The following is an 18,797-nucleotide window of genomic DNA, read 5'->3' on the forward strand; positions in this document are numbered from 1 at the left end:
CCTGGATGTTGCAGAGTAGGTGGTGGGAAGGCATAGGGAGGGGATATGGAGAAGAGAGCAGCTTGCCCAGTTTGGCAGCAGGTGTTGTCCAAAATCCACAGACACATGAAAAATACTTGCTTTTAAAGGAAAAATATTCCACTTCTTTGATGACTCACTCTCCTTTTCCTGGTGCTCACTGATGGGAAGAAGGTAAACACTGGGAGCATACTAGTGCCATTTCAGAACTGCGGATTCACAGGGCTCTTCCAAATGCTGAGATATGCAGGAAAAATTACAGTATGCAACACAAATTCAATTGCTAAATAAAACAGACTCATGATAGTCTGTGGAGCTGTCTCACATGGCTGCAATTTCAGTATGAAATACAGCCTGAAATAGTAACATTACCAGTAGCAATTACCTGGTAAGAGAACAGAACACCAAACACAGGCTGTGGGCTCTTCTGATGAATAGGGTATGCAAAAAATAGCCCTGCATGTTTTTCAACAGCTGCCATCAGTGTTTTGTGTATATCTGGTTTGTCTCAAATATAAATTACTTACATTAAAAAAAAAGAGTGAAATGAACTGTATTAGAATGTATTAGCTTGTGTAATCAGACCTATATATTTTCAGATAAAATGTAAAAGAAAAACAATTAATGGCATATGTGATAAAGGCAAGTGCTGTAAAATATTATCCTGAAGAGCACGAGTCTCACAACAGGAAAAGGAATTCTGTATGTCAGCAAAGGAGAAGGTGTGGCTGAAACAAGAATTGTCACTTATCTTACTACAGCAGAAGTGGTCACTTATGATCTTTGTATTTTTTTCTTTAAACTTGCTCCATGGATATCTAGATAATTTCAAAACCAGAAACAAAATATAGTATAAATAAAAAAATACTTATTTTCCCTTCACATAATCTTTTTTCTAATTGCCATCTTAATTTATAAAACATTTTAAAAAATGTGGTGAAAACAACCAGGAGCTGGAAAGTAGCCACCTGCTGCTAGTGTAGTGGTAGCAGCTCCTAGTGTAGGGGGCAGTGCTCCCACAAAATCAGAGATGTTTGCTTAAAAATAGAAGATGAACCCTCTACTCCGGCAGCAAGTGCTTCTCCTGTGGGGAACTGGAGCTTGTAAATGTGCAATGCCAAACAACAGAGCTTGCAGAGCAGAGAAGAGCCAGAAACTCCAAATGGTGCCTGGAGCGGACGATCCTGAAGGAGATGGCACTGCCTCTTCCCCAGGGACAGGCTGGATGCTGAGTGTTGCTGCACAGCCTCTTGAACCATGCCAGCATACCTCACAGCCTACAAACACGTACGCTGCCAAAAAGCAAAGCAAAAGAAGTCTAATACTATTTGCATGAGCATCCATGGAAAGATAATGCCCATTTGTCCCACACTAGACAGATCTGTGACTTTCCACAGTCTGATTACTGACTAACTCTCAATTTACATATTCACCTTTCCACTGGACTCTAATCTCTCCGATGGCTGCAATTCTCCTCAGTTTTCTCTGATATTTTGCTTTCCTTTAAACTGTTTCTTAGTACCTATGTATAACATAATTGTTATTATATCTTCAAAAGATTTGCAATGGATGGACGAGAAGGGCAGAGGAAGATTTTTGGGTTGTCACTGAAAAAGCCAAAAAGAGCAGTTTTGAGCAATACTTCTTTTCCCATAGGGAGTCTAGTGCTTATTTCCTTCAAACTATAACTGGTAGAATGTTTTATACCAGGAAGTCCTGGTTCCTTATGATCCCAGTAAGGAAGGCACTCAGACTCTGTAAGGTATCCCTTCAAATGCCATTTATTGGAGCTAATAACATGGAGCTCCATAAAATGGAGCTAAGAAAAAGAAGAAAGCATTGATAAATTTAGGTGCCTTCAGAGGCTGCACAGATGAGCTACTCAGCAGCGGTGTGCACCAGGCAAAGAGCAGCACCACTTGCCAGAGAGCACCACGAGCATGACACAGTTGCACTGAGTGAGATCCAGCTACCTGAGGAGTGGCAACTGGGCAAGTGTCTGTCTTTCTTCCGGCAAGCGTGTGCAGCAGAAAAAAAGTCACCATTTTACTGCTGCTTTATTATAACAAATTGAGTTACTGCTAGAGCGAACCAGCAATCAAGGGGCATAGAGGACTGGTGGATGTGCTTGGCCTCCCTTTACCTTGGGTTGCTGTGCAAACACAATACACACTGACATACCAGCTACTATGAGCTCTGAAGGGGAAAGGACACGTTAGGCATTAACTTTACCCCGGCCTGACACACTGACTCTCCGAGAGGTTTAATACAAGGTGCTGGTTGTCTCAAAAGTGCTAGCACTAATACCAATGACAGTCTGCCTCAGACTGTGTGCACACCACACAGAGCTGATCATCTCCAGCACAGCAAATACCATGACTGAAAAAAAGCATCTGAAATCCTGTAAATGGGACTTCTCTGGCCACATCTCAGTTCACTGAGAGATGCCAGTATAGCCTCTGCTAAGTGTGATGCAGATTGATAGGCCATCCAAAGCATAAGCAAACATTACCCCCAAACACTGCAAAATAGTTGCTGAGCAACCATAAGAAATGAAATGTGAAAATCTGAACAGAGAAATGTTTGAAAGAGCTGCTTTTTTTGCTGCTTAATATCTCCTTGATTATGCCAACACTGGGGAAGAATGGTAAACCCCATGAATTAGTCAGATAAAGGGCAGCAGAGTCCTTGCTGACCTCTTTCCTGGGACAAACATGGATATGGAGTAGAATTTAACCTGCTTGTCTTGCTTTACAGTGCTACACTCTTAGCTTTTGGATTTCAGGAGAAGCATCTCATTTCCCCGGGTCCAATGCCCTATTTAAAGTAACAGAAGAGTCCTTGTCTGCTGATGACTGCACATGGATAGCCCATTCTGATCAAAATTTTCAGCTACTCATAGGCTGCTTCTGCAACCACTTTTGCACTAACATTCAGCATAGAAAAAAATACAAAACAAACCCAAGGGTGTGTAGTGACAGACTACTCTCTGGAGAAGTTGTACTGCCCCATCCGTGACTCCTGGCAGAACCAAACTTCCTCTCTTCCATGAGCTCATTTACGTTGGGTGCTTTAAACTATCTTGCCTGCCTTGACAGAGTAGTTTTTCACATTAGAGTAGCTAGCATAATTCAGAAACTGAGCAGTTATCAGACGTTCAAACAGCTTACCTGTGTGGAGAACTGTTGTGGTGATTGTGCTGCTGCAGAGGTATGAAATGTAGGGTGTACAAAGAAGACAAATATATTGGCTGGGGGAACATACCAGAAACACTACATGCCCTCTTCTAGGGGAGTTGGTGCAACAAAATGTTTGTTGAGAAAATCTTGGACATGAGGCAAAAAGCTGGCCATCTGTGCAGGGCTGGCTGTGTCCTTCAGATGCATACTCCACAGATGTCCACACAGGACAAACACTTTGAACCAGAGCATACGAAGGAGTGTGGGTGCCCAGGAAAGCTCTTCATGGAAGCCCCAAAGGCATGTTTGAGCAACTGCTGACCAGTAGCTGGAACTCTAATGTGAATATGTGAAAATGGGAGAGTAAGAGAAGACACACTACAGCTCTTTCCACACAAAACCTGTGCCCTCGGGCAGTAATGGTTTGATAGGGTAAAGTAAAAGCTACAGCAGCCCAGCTCACAGAATAAGGAACATTGAACAAGGTGAGAGGAAAGCTGCTTACTGTCTTTAGATTTTCCCATCCTCATCACTGCTATAACATCCTCAGACAAAAAGCTCATTCTGCGTTGCGAAACTGAAAGCCACCCCAATTATCAGGCTCTACACGTACATGCCTGCATTTCAGCAAAACAAAACACACCGTTAAGGGTAAAGTAGCTCCCTTTCCCTTTCACAGAGGGTGCACCTACTGCTGGATGCTCTGTGACTTAATATGTACAAATTTGGGATTTCTATTATCCACCCCTATGGCCTTTACAGATGCCAGATTTGTTTCTTTACTGCTCATCAAGTCTGTTATTCAATAAAGAGTAATAGCTTTTTACAATTGAATTATATTTGATATTGTGCATTATGATTGTCTAACAGACCATGAATGTTCCTGCAGACAGATTCTGTAGTTTATTCACCTGCCATAGTAAAAAGGTAGGTATGGAAGATCTATGAGAATGGCCTGTGCATGTACCATGGGCCTTGTTGCCATGACCTGCAGAGAATGAAAATTAAAAGCTGACCCTCAATCATCCTTTAAATCCTACTGGCTGGTTAAAATCCATTTCTGAATATCTGAATACTCTGGGGTTTGACTTACAGCCCAGCAAATATGTAATTCCTGACTGTTCCTCAAATTTCTTCCTCTGCCATGCCCGCCCTCAGACCTCTAATTCATCTCAATACTGCTGCTGTGAATGTTTTAATCAAAATGAAGTTTTAGCAAAACGTGCTTTCTCCTCAGAGCCCTTCTCCCCTCCTCCACGTGTATGCTGTAGACCCTATAGTTTAACCTCAGGTAAAAAATTTTGGTCTCACCTAGGTGCAGAAATAGATGTGGCTGTGCTTGTAACAAATACAAGCTATAAACCACACCAGTCCTTGGACTCCAGGAACATCCTTCTGCATTTTGGCAGACCAAAACACCTTTCAGTACTATTTTGGTCTTGAAAAATAAACAGAAAGTTTTGGGCTTGTTCTTACATGGAAAAAATCCATTTCAAAACCCTCTGAATAGAATGACCATCCCGCAGCTGGCTCTGGTCACTGCTTCTGGTTCCTCATGGTCACTGTCCATGAGGAACTTCTCTCTGTTCCACTGCACAGACGCTGTAGTGAGTTGTTGCATATACATCAGACCTTCAGCAGTTAGCGCAGTATCCACATTTCCCTTCACGCTTAGTGGGAGTACTGTGTTACAGTGCTTTCTGTACTTACAGTGCCTCATAGGTGAGAAGAAGAGAAACAGCTAGGTTTTCAGGGACTGATGCACTTTTTTGCACTCCCTGGTAATACAAGACTCTTTCCTCAGCTATATCTGTGGATGCTCACTAATGATGGACTGTGGTGGGAACTGTTTGCTCACTCCCAGATCACTGCACTATGACTAGGTCTTATTTTCCTGCAATATTTTGGGATCTTTAGCTTCACTTGACTGTGAGAATCACCTGATCGGATGTTACAGCTAGGTTTATTAAAAATGTATTACGTTTTACTGGATATATTTGTAACACTGTTTTTCCTCAGTTTTTTGCATTTGTTTTTCATTTGGCTCTAGTTACCTAATATGGCCCAATCACAGTAATGTGTAAATTCAAAAGAACTGCATGAAACATAGTTTTAGACTTGAACTCCAATTGCTTTGGTACAGACATATAAGTTACAGCAAAAGCTTAAATAATTCTTTTTTAAAATTAGGTTTTACCTCAATAAATAAAGGTTGACCTGCTGCAGATAGAGTACCAATCTAACATTAGTCCACTCAATGTTTCAAAGTGCAATGAATCAAAAGGTCATGACAAAAGGTACTGACTCAAAAGATGACTCCTTGAAGGCTAACAGTGGGAGTGTCTCAAATGGTACAATATATATCACCAAGAGCTCAGAGAATCTGTTTAGGTTCAGCTGGCAAGCTGGATTATTACGTGCCTCTTTGAAGTTTGTGGGGTAAGTATTTCTCCAAGTAAAATATAATTTCTAATTTGTATTCTTTAATATGGAAAAAAAAGTGATATTATGTTTAAGAACGTTAAGGTAAGTATAAGACAAATATGTAAAAAGACAGCATATACAGTAATTTTACCTTGCCTTATCAATATATCTTATACTGTTTGACTGTCAAATACTTTCAGGTGTGCAAAATATGAGTGTTTGTACACCATAGCTTTGAGTAGAAATATCTCTTTTTTGTTGAAAATCTGGTGTCACATTAGAACTGTTCTTTTAGAATTTTAATAATTATTTTGGGAATAAAGGCATTTCTCTTTTCTCAGTCTCACTCTCTGGAGAATACAGGTGAGGTACAGTATGACAATTCACAGAGTCTGTGGTTCCACAGTGATTAGCACCAGATGCCTCTCAGGTCACATAATCAACCTCATCTGCTCCAAACTCTGGATATGCTGCTATTCCTCCAACTTTAACTGTTTTAGAGATACAAGAACAGTATGCAACTTTCTTGGTCTCAGATTCAAAAGAGAGAATGACTTCAGGTTTCAATGAATATCCTTAACATGTCGCATTCATTTGCATGTACAGGACTTGCACCTGACTGAATGAATGCAGCTTTATGTTGTTTCAAGCTGTACTGCCAAAACCTGTATTTATGAGATATATATATATATCATCTATATCATAAATATATGTGCTTGTATAAGAAAAGCTTGTGCTTTTTCTCAACAAAAAAGTATCAACAGAGATTAAATGTCCAAAATTGGACTACAGGAAAGAACCCCCCTAAATCTATAGTTCAGCATCTAAGCAGCTGGCTCGGTTTACAGAGCAACTTATTCCTGTTATTCCTATAAACTACAGGAAAGCAACCTCCAAATTTGTGGCTGGATATACTAAGCAACAGTAAGAAGTATGCTAAGAGTATAGTGAGTTGACTACATTTAATTTAAAGATCCAGAGCATGGTCCAGAGCAGCCACAGAATAAATGAAACAGGAAGTTTGCATTGTCTCAGACATCATTCAGAGTCCTCTGGATGGCCATAGGCAAACTCATCCATTCAGTGTTATATTTATCATATTGAAGCATGGATGAAACTATTTCCTAAAAGGCAAGTGCAAGATGCTATCTTGGTGAGGAGCTAGTATCTTGCTGAAAGAAAACAAACATGCATTCAGAGATAAATGGGTCAGGAGTTACAATATTTCTAATGATCACATAATTTGTAGGCTTCACATCATTCATTGGTTCAGCATCACAAAAAAAGCAATGAACTAGCAGTTTCTGGGCTATTGACAGTACTTTTTAAAACAAGTGCTACATATCACCACTATACAGTCATATTTCTGTTTGCTTTAGACAACACTGATTTCACAATGGGCTCCATCAGTGCAGCAAATGCAGAATTTTGTTTTGATGTATTCAAAGAGCTGAAAGTCCACCATGCCAACGACAACATCTTCTATTCCCCCCTGAGCATCATTGCAGCCTTGGCCATGGTTTATTTGGGAGCAAGAGGTAACACTGAGTATCAGATGGAGAAGGTAAGTTACATAAAGGGATACAAACTCCATTTGATCCCGTTCAACACAGTAACAGATTATCCATTTACATCTTTGGGACTTTCTCCAGTTGAGGGGAGAAAGTCACAAAGTCACATTTGGCACTGGATTCAAACCTGCCTAGAAAAAGAATGCATTCCAAACCATGAGGTGTGGATCAGGAGCTGAGTTTTCACTTACCATTTCTTTTCCCCATGAAGGGCAAGAATGGCCTTTGGTTTCCATTAAGAAAGAGCAGTCTTGAAGAATGGTTAAGGCAGGTCTCTTGCTTCAGCTTGTATTATCTCACAGACCTGATTCCTTCCAGGTAGAAGGGACAACTTGTAATATACAAAAGATGAAATATTCAGAAAACAAGAGTCACCGTTATAAGTACAGTACAGTAAGGTTGTAGCTGGTTTATAGACTGAATACCATTAACTGGAAAAGAAGGGATCTAAGCTGAGGATCTTAGTCACGAATTTTCAGTGTGGCACATACAGTAAAAAAACTGATTTAAAGCTCACATGAAACTTCTCAGTTCATCTATGTGCTAATCAGACCCGGTTAGTCCCAACCTATAGTTTCAACATGAACATCAGTGACTCTCAGTGAACTTCACGTACTTGATTTCTTCCATTGCTACTTTCAATTGCAGGTTCTTCACTTTGACAAAATTGCAGGACTTGGAGGAACTATTCAGACCAAGGTACAGAAATCTAAGGTACATTTATTTCTCTTTCACATTTTTCTCCTGAGAATAGACTGTTCTGTGCTTCAAGTAGGTTCAACACCTTCCCAAACCTTTGCGAATGCTCTTAATTTAAGAAATGTAAGTTAAAAAAAAAAACAGAAAAAGAAGACAGGCTGCACATGTTGCACCAAAACAAGTGACAGGACACGAGAGGATGCTTTGGGCACCAGGCTACTTTCTTGTGTAGATGAGCACCTGCACACCTGCAAGTGCTGCTGGGGGACAGCACTTGAAAGGTGCTCAGCACCTGGAGCCAGGGTACAGCAGTAAGACTTGCAGCTGAGACTCCAAAGTGGGGCAGGAAGATGCTTTGTCAGAAAAAAAGCCCAGAAACCTCAAAGGCTGGAAATTAACCACACTCTTCCAAAAGCTACAGGGACTTTTCCAGCCTCCGATTCCCACTGCTACCCCAAGAGCACAATGAAGGGTCCCTGTAGCTTGATACCACCTTTGTGCTTTCCTCTGTGTTAATCTGCTGCCTCTGTAAAGATAACACAAGGCATGCTCCCTGTCCTCATCCACTTGGGATCCACAAGCACAAAGTGGGACTTGCAAAAACAAGACTTTTTTTTTTTTAATGAAGAAAAATAAAGGTAATATCAGCTAGAGCATTTAGTGGCTGGTTAACCATGTAGAAAGGAGCAGTTCAACACAATTCTCCTTCTCATAAAATGAAGTCCCAGCCACTGTTTATCATTGTGCATTTTTCTTACATGCTCTTAGCCTGTGTCACCTGGAACACTATATTTGGGGCATTAGAGGGTTGATCCATTTTTTCACTGTGAGATACTTCCTGACTCCCTTGTCATCTAGCACTCTTCTCCCATCTGCAGCTTCAGCAGAAAGCTGCCATGAAAATGCAAGCAGAAGCTGGGAACTAGAGGCTCTATATCTATGACAACTCGCCAGTTGCAGTCATTGACACCTGAATTTTTCTTTTTGTCACCTCACTCCTGAGCCATACGGTTTCAGATTCATCACTGAGGTTTTCTGCTTGTTATCACCTAGAATGAGTGTCATCATATGCTATGAATTAATTGTATTTCATTAGTTGCTTATATTGAACATCCCTCCCATGGAGCTTTTAGACTGTAGTACATGTTCATTTGCAAATGTCCAAACACTGTGTGTTTTCCCATGTTATTTGTACCTTATAAATAATTCTCTTCCTAGTAAAATAAGCTAACAGCTATACCTTTTTATCTTCTTATCAACAATTCAGTGTGGCAAGTCTGTGAATATCCACCTACTGTTTAAAGAACTTCTCTCTGATATCACTGCACCAAAAGCCAATTATTCACTCCACATTGCCAACAGACTCTATGCTGAAAAGACATGTCCAGTCCTACCGGTGAGTTGTACATTAGAGTGATTTCTTGCTAAATCCTGTATAAACCTGTAATCCAGAAGGACTGGCCAGAGTAGGTGATCTGTTAATCCAGTGGTCCCCGCTGGTGTGGACTTCCACAGCTTTTCCCTTTGCCACAGCCCTGACAATAGCCTGAACAGAGAGCAATTCCAGACAAAAAGATGGCCCTATGAATGGAGTAATAAATGAATGGAGTAATAATTGAATGGAGTAATAAACAAAACTATTTGGTAATGTAGTTCCCCCCTCCCTGCTTGCTCCCCCAAAGCCTTTTCATTTTAATAGGTTGTTTGGTTTTCTTCAAGAAATAATTTGACTTCAGCACATTTCTTCACTTGAAAACCTCACCTCAAAAACAACTTCTGAAAGTGTCAAAATCCTTCATTTGACATTTTCAAAACAAAACATACAAATATTCTAAATCAAAGAAACTTCTTACCTTTAAAAATAAGGAAAAATGCTTTAACAAAAAAGGAGTGGACATAATGATAATAAAACACTGCATTGAACCTGAAACAGTGTTTTTGGATCAGGCTTTCTTCAAGAAAATATTTAAACATTTCTAATATATACTCTTAACTAGCCAAGTAATAAAAATGTCAGATCTGAAAATGTCATGGATCAGAATAATTTTTCTGGCCCAGTTTTAGCAGGTTATTCCAGGAAGTAAGCAATGAGAACAGCCTAACCATGGCACCACTATAAAAATCCTTTTAACCATATTTTATTCCACCTTCATACTGTTTTTAAAATATGACTAGTTTGGTGGCTACAATTGCTGTCTTTACAGATCTACTTAAAATGTGTGAAGAAACTGTACAGAGCAGGTCTGGAAATGGTCAGCTTCAAAACAGCATCAGATCAAGCCAGACAGCTCATTAATTCTTGGGTGGAAAATCAGACAAACGGTAAGGTCAGACAAGATTTTGAAATATACTTCCCTCTCGCAACTGTATTTGAACAACTTCTGGAAAGACTAAACATTAGAGGAGAAATTTCCTCCTCCCGTTCCCACTAGTGGATATTTCCTGTGGAAAGGGATGACTCTATGGCACCTGTGTGGCAGTGACAGTGTGTTTTGAACATATCTGGCAAAGGCAGAGGTGCCAGGGTATGCATACTTTATGTGCACACTTTTTGTTTCTGGAGAGCTTAACTCATGCAATGTTAGTCCCAGCTTCTCTAGCATATTGCCATAATTTTACAAGGATGTGCTGGATGGGTAAGAAGTGGGCTTCCAGGGGAGAAAGTAATGCATGCACTACGCTGATGGTGGGAAAGGAATAATTCAGGAGCTTGTGTACATTTATCGTGCTGAGGTAGGAGGAGAAACAAGAGTGAAGTGTGAGAAAAAAGCACAGTGAGAAACAGAAAATCTATATTGCTGCTTCCCTCTCCTGTTCCTTCTTTTCTATATAAATCTTTTTCCAAGCACTGGTTAGAAATATTCCTGGGGATGTATACTGCTCTTGAACCTACCTGTCTTCTTGCAGAAATGTCTGGCCATCTGCCAGTTGTTCTGTATTAAATCATCCTCATGAACCTGAATTCCACATGCAGACCTTGGAAGAAGAGGAAGTCAAGTCAAGCAGCAGCATGTCGATTGACCTCTAAAATGCAAGACTACTGCTATGAAACTTACCACTGTCTGCCCTGCTTCTTCCTTAAAGGCCAGATCCAAGATTTCCTTGAACCAGGCTCTGTTGATCTTGATACTGTGCTGGTCCTTGTGAATGCCATTTACTTCAAAGGGATATGGAAGACAGCATTTAAAGAAGAAGACACTCAGGAATTTTCCTTCAGCATGACAAAGGTAGGGGGGCACAGACACAGCTTCTGTCCAGGAAGCCAGGCTGTTGGCTTGCACAGCCGGCAGTCTGGGTGTTACACATACAACATACTGTGGTCATTGGCCGGGTGATTTAGCTGTGTCCCTCGCTGTCAGGTTTGCAAGAGCTGTGTCTGACCAGAGCACACCAGCAGACAAGAGAGGAAAATGAGACACAGCTCTTCTTCAAAGGCAACAATGCGTGAAGATCGAGGCCTGTCCCTTTCAAAGGGCTTGTACATTTGCCTGCCTAAAGAAAAAAATACTCTCCAGTCACATTTTCTCATGTTTCTGTTTTTGCAGCAAGAAAGCAGACCTGTGCAAATGATGTGTCAGAACAGTACCTTCAAAGTGGCAGCGGTGGCTGCAGAGAAAATGAAGATCCTGGAGCTTCCATACGCCAGTGGAGAGCTGAGCATGTTGGTGCTGTTGCCTGATGACGTCTCTGGCCTGGAGCAGGTATGGCCCTGGCAGGGGAAGCAGAAGAGTTACCACTTCAGTGGGACTTGGCTACTGTCAGACCTTTTGCTGTCCATTTACACCCCAGCTGCCCACACCATGGCTGTGCTGGGCAGGCAGGGGAGCACAAAAGCCCCCCAGGTGCTACCAGGTGCTCAGGCAGAGACTGGCCTCTTAGGATAGCCCTGGACTCAGTCTAATAAAATGAAGGTAAAGGAGCATAGTGCTGCTGTAGCCCTGCAGAATAGGATGTATGTATGGGCAGTAATTTCACCCCCCCCCCCCCATACAAACTGTTGAGGAAATGTTGCTAAAACTGATGAGAATGAGGCGTTCTTTGCATGAATCACTAATGATTTTTTTTAACAAATCCTCATTAAACATCATAAATGGGCTGCTTTCAAAAATTGCTCTGATTATGTCATCATGGAACGAAAAACAAAGTTAGATAAAGCATGTTCTTAATAAAATATTCTTGATTTTGAAATGGTGAAACCAATCAAGCTCAACAAACTGATCAATAACACTTAATCAGTTAAGACTTCAGAGAGTTTTAAATATAGAGATGGAAAGGAAATGCATGGAAGATATTTGGAAATTACACATCAAACAAATAAAACAGAAGAGACTTGGGTCTAATGGGATGAGCATCAACAGCAGAAAGAATCCATGAACATACAAGGACAGAAAATGAGACCAGCATAGAAAGTAAAAGAAAACATCAAAACTGCTTTAAGTCAAGTTGAGTCAGTTTTTGCCAGATGCATGAAAACTAGTAAAAAAAAATTGTTTTGTCCTTTAAAGAAAAAAAAGAGAAAAGAGGGACCAGTATACAGTGAGGCAAGAATACAAATATAATTTACTGACTGCAAAATTAAATGAAACTTTTGACTTGGTCTTGGAAGAAAAAGAAGATAAACAACTGAGTGAATGCAGGATGCTAATGGCAAAGAGGAAACAAAAATGGACAGATGCAAGAGAGAAACAAAACTCAAAACCTTAATTTGCTTCAGTCAGGTGGAGCAGATTATCTTCATGCAGGATTTCTGAATGAAGTAGCAAAAAAATCAGAATTCTGATGTCAATCATTTAAAATAAAGTTATCAAGGTGTTATCAAGTTACCTATCCATATTCAAGAAAGGGAAAAAGTGATGCAGCCTGTATCATATAACCCCTTATTCTTATTTCAGCAACTTTTTGGAATTATGATATAAAGTAGAGTTATTAAAGGTGTAGAAGAGTTTGCATTTTTTAGGTACTATCAACTGTAGGTAAATTTTCATGGCCTTTTTTTGCAATCTCTTTCACAAGCTGACTAATTTGCTAGGCTGTGAAACTGTTGGGTTGTGCCTCATAAGAGACACAAGATTAGTTGGACAGAGGGGGATGTGTCAGGTGGGTAAGGAACTGAATAAAAGGACAGTGACACAGACAGCACTGGAGAGGCAAATAATAAACTACAAGAAGGATGTTGATAGCATGCACTTCAGGAACCATTCTGGTTTGGTTTTTTTATGATAGCCTTAATTAAAATGAATGGAAGAAGTTGTATCCACATCCCAGGCATTTCATTCCCTGCCTCTCTTTGCAGCTTGAGAACAAAATCAACTTTGAAAAACTTACGGAGTGGACCAGTCCCAATGTGATGGAAAAGAAGAGAGTGAAAGTGTACCTCCCACGCATGAAGATTGAGGAAAAATATAACCTCACATCTGTCTTAACCGCCTTGGGTATGACCGACCTGTTCAGTCCTTCGGCCAATCTATCTGGCATCTCTTCAGCAGAGAGCCTGAAGATATCTGAGGCCATCCATGAGGCATACATGGAAGTCAATGAAGAGGGCACTGAGGTGGCAGCTTCAGCGGGTGTGATGGGAGACATCAAACATTCCACTGAGTTTGATGAGTTTAGGGCTGACCACCCTTTCCTTTTCTTGATCAAACACAATCCAACCAACATCATCCTCTTCTTTGGTAGATATTGTTCCCCCTAAAGAAAGAAAGAGCTGGAAATAATGCTTGCCTTCCCCTCAGAAACAGAACCCCTTTACTGTAACATTGTAGTATAATCTCATCTTTTCAATATTTTCTCCAAGTGGAAAGCCTAATCTAAGAAATGCCCATTTGGGAAGCTTCCATAGCAAAGACATACCTGCAGGTGAGGAAACAGCAGCAAGCATGTTTACTCCTTTCCCTTCTTATACTGGTTTCGGGATTGCTTGAGCTGAGCAAAGACTGAGCCAACAGAGAATAGAGGCACCCACCAGCCAGGAAGGGGCCAAGTGATTTTCACTCGAGGAACAAGTCGCAGGCATGACTCTGAGTCTTTGGGAATCCATTATATAGAAAGCCAGGGGTTGTGCTCATCCCGTTCCCTGGTAGCATCCTGCTGACAAACCCATGTTGTTGTCCCTGAAACGTGGGCTTTGAGAACACCAGTCTGGAGGAGATGCTTGTGGATAAGATTCTGCTATGCAGGTTATTGACTGGTGTCTATGTAAATGTTAATTTTTTTTACTTAGCCGTTGGGAAATGGTGTACATTTCCACTATCACCAGAGTTGTCCTCTCACCATGAGTTCCTCACCTAATTCTGAATTTCTTGCAGAGGTTCTCCAAAGTCACAGACAGTCTCCCTTCCACTTCAGAGAGTGCAAAGAGATCTAACTTTGTGTAGGTGCAGTTATGCCTTCTCACAGAGTGTAGATTCAAAGCCTGAAACATGGATATCCAGGTGATCCAGAACTCAGTGAGAACCGCCAGGCAAAAGAGCTGTCTGAATTCTTGTTTAAAACATTGGAAGACATTTCAAATTTGAGAAGATTTTGATTTTTGTGAAAAATCCTGCAAGTGGTATTAAAGAATCTGATTTCTCCATGGGAGTTTTGTGCAAAAAACACAGCTTTCAAAATAATCCAAGTAAACTTGGATTTACTTTAGCAAGTAAACTTCAATTAGTCCCTGGAAAGCCCCCAGGTGAAGTTCAAAACTCGAGTACATTACTCTTCCATGAATGCAGCTGGTCTTCTTTGTTCCTATGGTAGTTCAAGGCTACATCTCCTGTTTTTAAGAAATATATGAGAATCCTAATATTCTCTGTCTTTTTCTTCCTATGTGTCCACTGCCATCTGCAAATATGGATATATTGACTCAATACTATGTTCTGTTTTCATTCTAATCATACATTATTGATTTTGATGAATACTTTTTTTTTTTTTTGGTTAACATAATAAAAGAAAATCACAAGTGCTTGTCATGAGAATTATATTGATTTTCTGGACCACAAACCCTTAAAAATATCATTACGTTGGTAACTGTTGTGCATAAAATGGGATTTAGTACAAAAACCTATTTTTAGAATGAATAAAGCATGTTGATATGAAGTTTCCTAAGCATTTATGAAATGCATAAATGCAGACATCTAGAGTTTGGTTCCTCTCTGTATTACACATTACCAGGAAATAGCCCAATGGAATACTAATTTACTCTTATGTATTTTTCAATACAATTCCAATGGGTACTAAAGATGCACGGACAATTAGTCTGGTAAATATTTCAAGCAACAACTATTCCAGCAGCTCTGCCATTTTAGATGATGAAATAATCTGAAAATCATATAACTCAAAAGGCATAAGAAAGAATAAGTAGATTGACAGCTATTAGGCAAAGCATTTCCCCATTGAGAGTCTTGAGAGGAGGAACTCTGTCGTTAATATCACCTATTTCCACATTAGCACATAGTGTGGTATGATATGAGCAGATCTGTAGAGGAAAGCAGCTGGTGCTACAGGTCTGACATCCACATTATTTGAATATCATCAGGATATTTGTGATACAGACTCAGCTGTTTTTCAGTGGTAAACACAGATATTTTACCAAGTATACTTTAATTTTTGTTCTTTAGAAATGAAAGCAGTGATATGAACAGTTCCAAGAGATGTAAAATTTCAACATCTCAAGGTTTATCATAAGCAGTTTATTCACCTTTTGCATCTCTTGTAGCCAGAAGCAGTTCATCCAGTCTGTTAAATTTAAAAGCCTGTACACTTAAACAATAAGAAGACTTGAAAAGGGTTACATTTGCAAACTAGTCTTCCTATGATTATTAAACTGGAAAGTGCTTAAAGTACAAAGATATGCCTCAGTGACCAACGTTGTTTTCTGAATGACAGCAAAGGTCAAAATGAAGGAATGAGAAAAAAGGAAAGGAGCCATGAGGCTTACAAGCAAGTACAAATCTTCCCCCTTCTCAAAAAGGAAAACAGGAGGCAGCAAAAAGTGCAAATTCAGCAATACTGGACCAAATCTGCAACAAAGTACCAATAGCTAGGACCTGGCCCTGACCACTACAGACCAGGTAGGAAGCACAATATTTAAAGGGCAGTGGAAAAGTATTCCCCATGAAGAGGGTGGCAGACCTGGTCGGTGGGACAATTAATGCCTGCTGTGGCCTCTGAACTCTCCAAAACCCTGCGGAGATTTGAAAGCAGCAGCCCTTCCTGTGCCCCAGAGAGACAGGGTCTGTGGTTCAGCCTCTCTGTGCTCTCGCCCACCAAGCAAGCATGCAGTGGAAAGGTGCAGCTGCTCCAGGTGCATGGCTGGACCCCGTGCTCTGCCTGAGCACCTCTGCACTTTCACCTGGCAGGTTTCATTTCCCAGGCACGTTTCTGATTCCTATGCCAATAGGCAGCTGAGTGTATTTGCTTTTAAAAAAAAATGGCAAAAATGTTAACAATATTAAAATGCTCGAAAAGTTTTTATTTGAAAAAGTACAAAAATAAATAAATCTTGAAAACCTCCTTGTTGCTACAGGCATTTTTGTCATAGCCTTCCAAAGGCTTCTGGCATTTTTGTTTTCTGAAGAATTGAGACCCTGTTTCTCTGACAGACTGCTGTGCAGCACCAGACGGAAGGGCTGGCAGGTAACACATAGGGGCAAGACAAAGCCTGAAACCTTCTGCACCTCTTGGTGCAACTAACACACCTCCAGAAAGCACACAGAGAGGTCCAAAGGCCTCCCAGTATGAGGCAACATTGCTCCCTGTACAACATGGAAACAGTACTCCTCTGTGGGACTTGCCATGCACTCCCATTCCAAGTGCCTCACCTACACCACAGCTCTTTCTTTGCACATTAATGTGCAATAACCCTGCTGTCTCCATCTCCCTTGAGATCTTCCTGTACATATAACACAAAATCACAGAACAGCTGAGATTGGAAGTGACCTCTGCTGATTTTCTGTTCCAAGCTCTCCCCTTCAAGCAGGGTCAGCTACAGCAGGCTGTTTGGGACGTCCTGCTGGGTTTTGAATATTTCCAAGGATGGAGACCCCACAGCCTCTTTGGGCAACCTGGCTTTACTTCTCTCCCCATAAACAGATGTATTTTCTTATGTTTAGATGGAATTTATGCTATTTCTAGTTGTGTCCATTCCCTCTTGCTTGTTCACTGGAGAAAGTCTGCTCCATCTTCTTTTCACCCTCCCATCAAGTAAGTTATGCACATGGATAAGATCCCCCCTGCACTTTCTCCTCTCCAGGGTAACAAGTCCCATCTTTCTGAGCCTCTCCTCTCATGACAGATGCTTTAATCACTTCATCATCTTTGTGGCTTTTCTCCAGTCCTACTCCAGTACATCCACATCTCTTTTGTACCAGAAAGCCCAGAGCTGGACACAGCACTCCAGCTGTGGTCCCACCAGCGCTGAGCAGAGGGGAAGGATAACCTCCCTTAACCTGCTGACAATGCTTTTTCTAATGCAGCCCAAGATGCTGTTGACTTTCTTTGCCACAAGGGACACATTGCTGACTCATGGTCAACTTGGTGACCACCAGGACCCCCCGTTCATTTCTGCAAAACTGACATGATGGCATGGAGCTTTGTGCAGTGACATTTCTCCTTCTCTCCTTTTCTATGGCAGTCTTTTCCTGCAGGGGAGGCAGGAAACATGTCAGGAATATTATCAAGAATCTCAGTAGGCTACCAGTCAGAGGAGGGGAAGGCTTCATGGAAGGATGTCTGTGTTGACATCCAAGCCAAGAGATTAGTTGACAAACAAGCCAAGAGATTAGTTTATCCTATTTTGTGCAGAAGAAAAATGCTATTTTTCCTAGGAGCATGTGACAAGATAACTGGCGTGCTGGGCAGCCTTCCAGTGAGCGGTGGGAGGTAAAGTGACAGGCGTGGTGACATGAGCAGGGCTAGTCACAGGCTGCCACAAACAGTATTCTCTGTGGGGAGGGACCCTGCTAACTAAGCTCCCGTATGGCCCAGCCAGTAAACTAGTTGTGCCAATGCGAGTGGCCACCTATCCTGCACCATGTGTATGCTGGGTATAAGGGCCTGGTTACCATGCTGCCTCCTTAGGACCCAGTGAGGTAAGACCATCCACAGCCTCATCCTGGCTGTTGGCTGATCCCAGGTTCTTGAGGGATGAATAAGGGACTTCACATATGCTGTGGTGACTGATAAAGGGACTGCTATGTGCGCTGGTCCAGAACCTGTGTAGCAGCAGACCCTGGACGCTGTGTGCACTGCTAAGCAAATGCAGTAAGTGTGAGAGAGTTGTGACCAAGGCCATCATAGGATCCTTCTGAAGATGCCTTCACTGGAGAAATCTGCTCTGCCAACACTGAGGTACACACATCCCTGTCACAGTCTGTGAACGATCAAGGCAGCACTGCAGGCAACAATGTCAGTCTCTTCAGAATGGCACAGCGCTGCTGCAGAAAGATGCCAGGTGGGCTACTATCTCCTGTCTGAAGGAGCTTGACCAGACTCCTCATTTTCTTTGGCCTGGGGAAAGAACATAGTCCTACAGGACAACTGAGAGAGGAAACCACCATTGATAGCTACAGCACCAAGGTCTGCAATGGCAACTAACTGAACAATCACTGGCAGTCACTCTGAGCAAGACAAACAAGAAACAATCAACATTCTCTTTCATACTGGCAGTGAGCAGCAGTGTGGATGAGAACAAAATCTTGAGTTCTGCGTGGGTGGTTGTGATTGGATGAGAGGCTTTGGTCTGTGAGCTGACCTGGACTTCATATCCTTTTGGAAAGGCTCAAATGTCCAAGAGTCTGTTGGTTTAGGGACAGCTCCACAATGACATGCCTGGCAGAGCAAAGGACAGCAGAGCCTTGGGTGACCTCTGTCTTGGGACAAGCATTGTCGAAACAAGGACATGTGGCAAAACACATCCTAT

General features: G+C 41.4%; 1 protein-coding gene across 1 annotated transcript; it reads left to right on the forward strand.

The window, feature by feature from the left end:
• Positions 1-5,530: 5,530 nt before the first annotated feature.
• On the forward strand, positions 5,531-13,586 carry LOC140647939 (ovalbumin-related protein X-like). Its single transcript, XM_072853173.1, has 8 exons — positions 5,531-5,636; positions 7,001-7,185; positions 7,841-7,891; positions 9,159-9,287; positions 10,096-10,213; positions 10,976-11,118; positions 11,437-11,592; positions 13,185-13,586. Exons 2-8 carry the CDS (start codon positions 7,018-7,020, stop codon positions 13,584-13,586), a joined length of 1,167 nt encoding a protein of 388 aa, XP_072709274.1. The 5' UTR covers positions 5,531-5,636; positions 7,001-7,017.
• The last annotated feature ends 5,211 nt before the right edge of the window (positions 13,587-18,797 follow it).

The sequence above is a fragment of the Ciconia boyciana genome, chromosome 2 (assembly GCF_034638445.1).
Source record: "Ciconia boyciana chromosome 2, ASM3463844v1, whole genome shotgun sequence".
Taxonomy (NCBI): Eukaryota; Metazoa; Chordata; class Aves; order Ciconiiformes; family Ciconiidae; genus Ciconia; species Ciconia boyciana.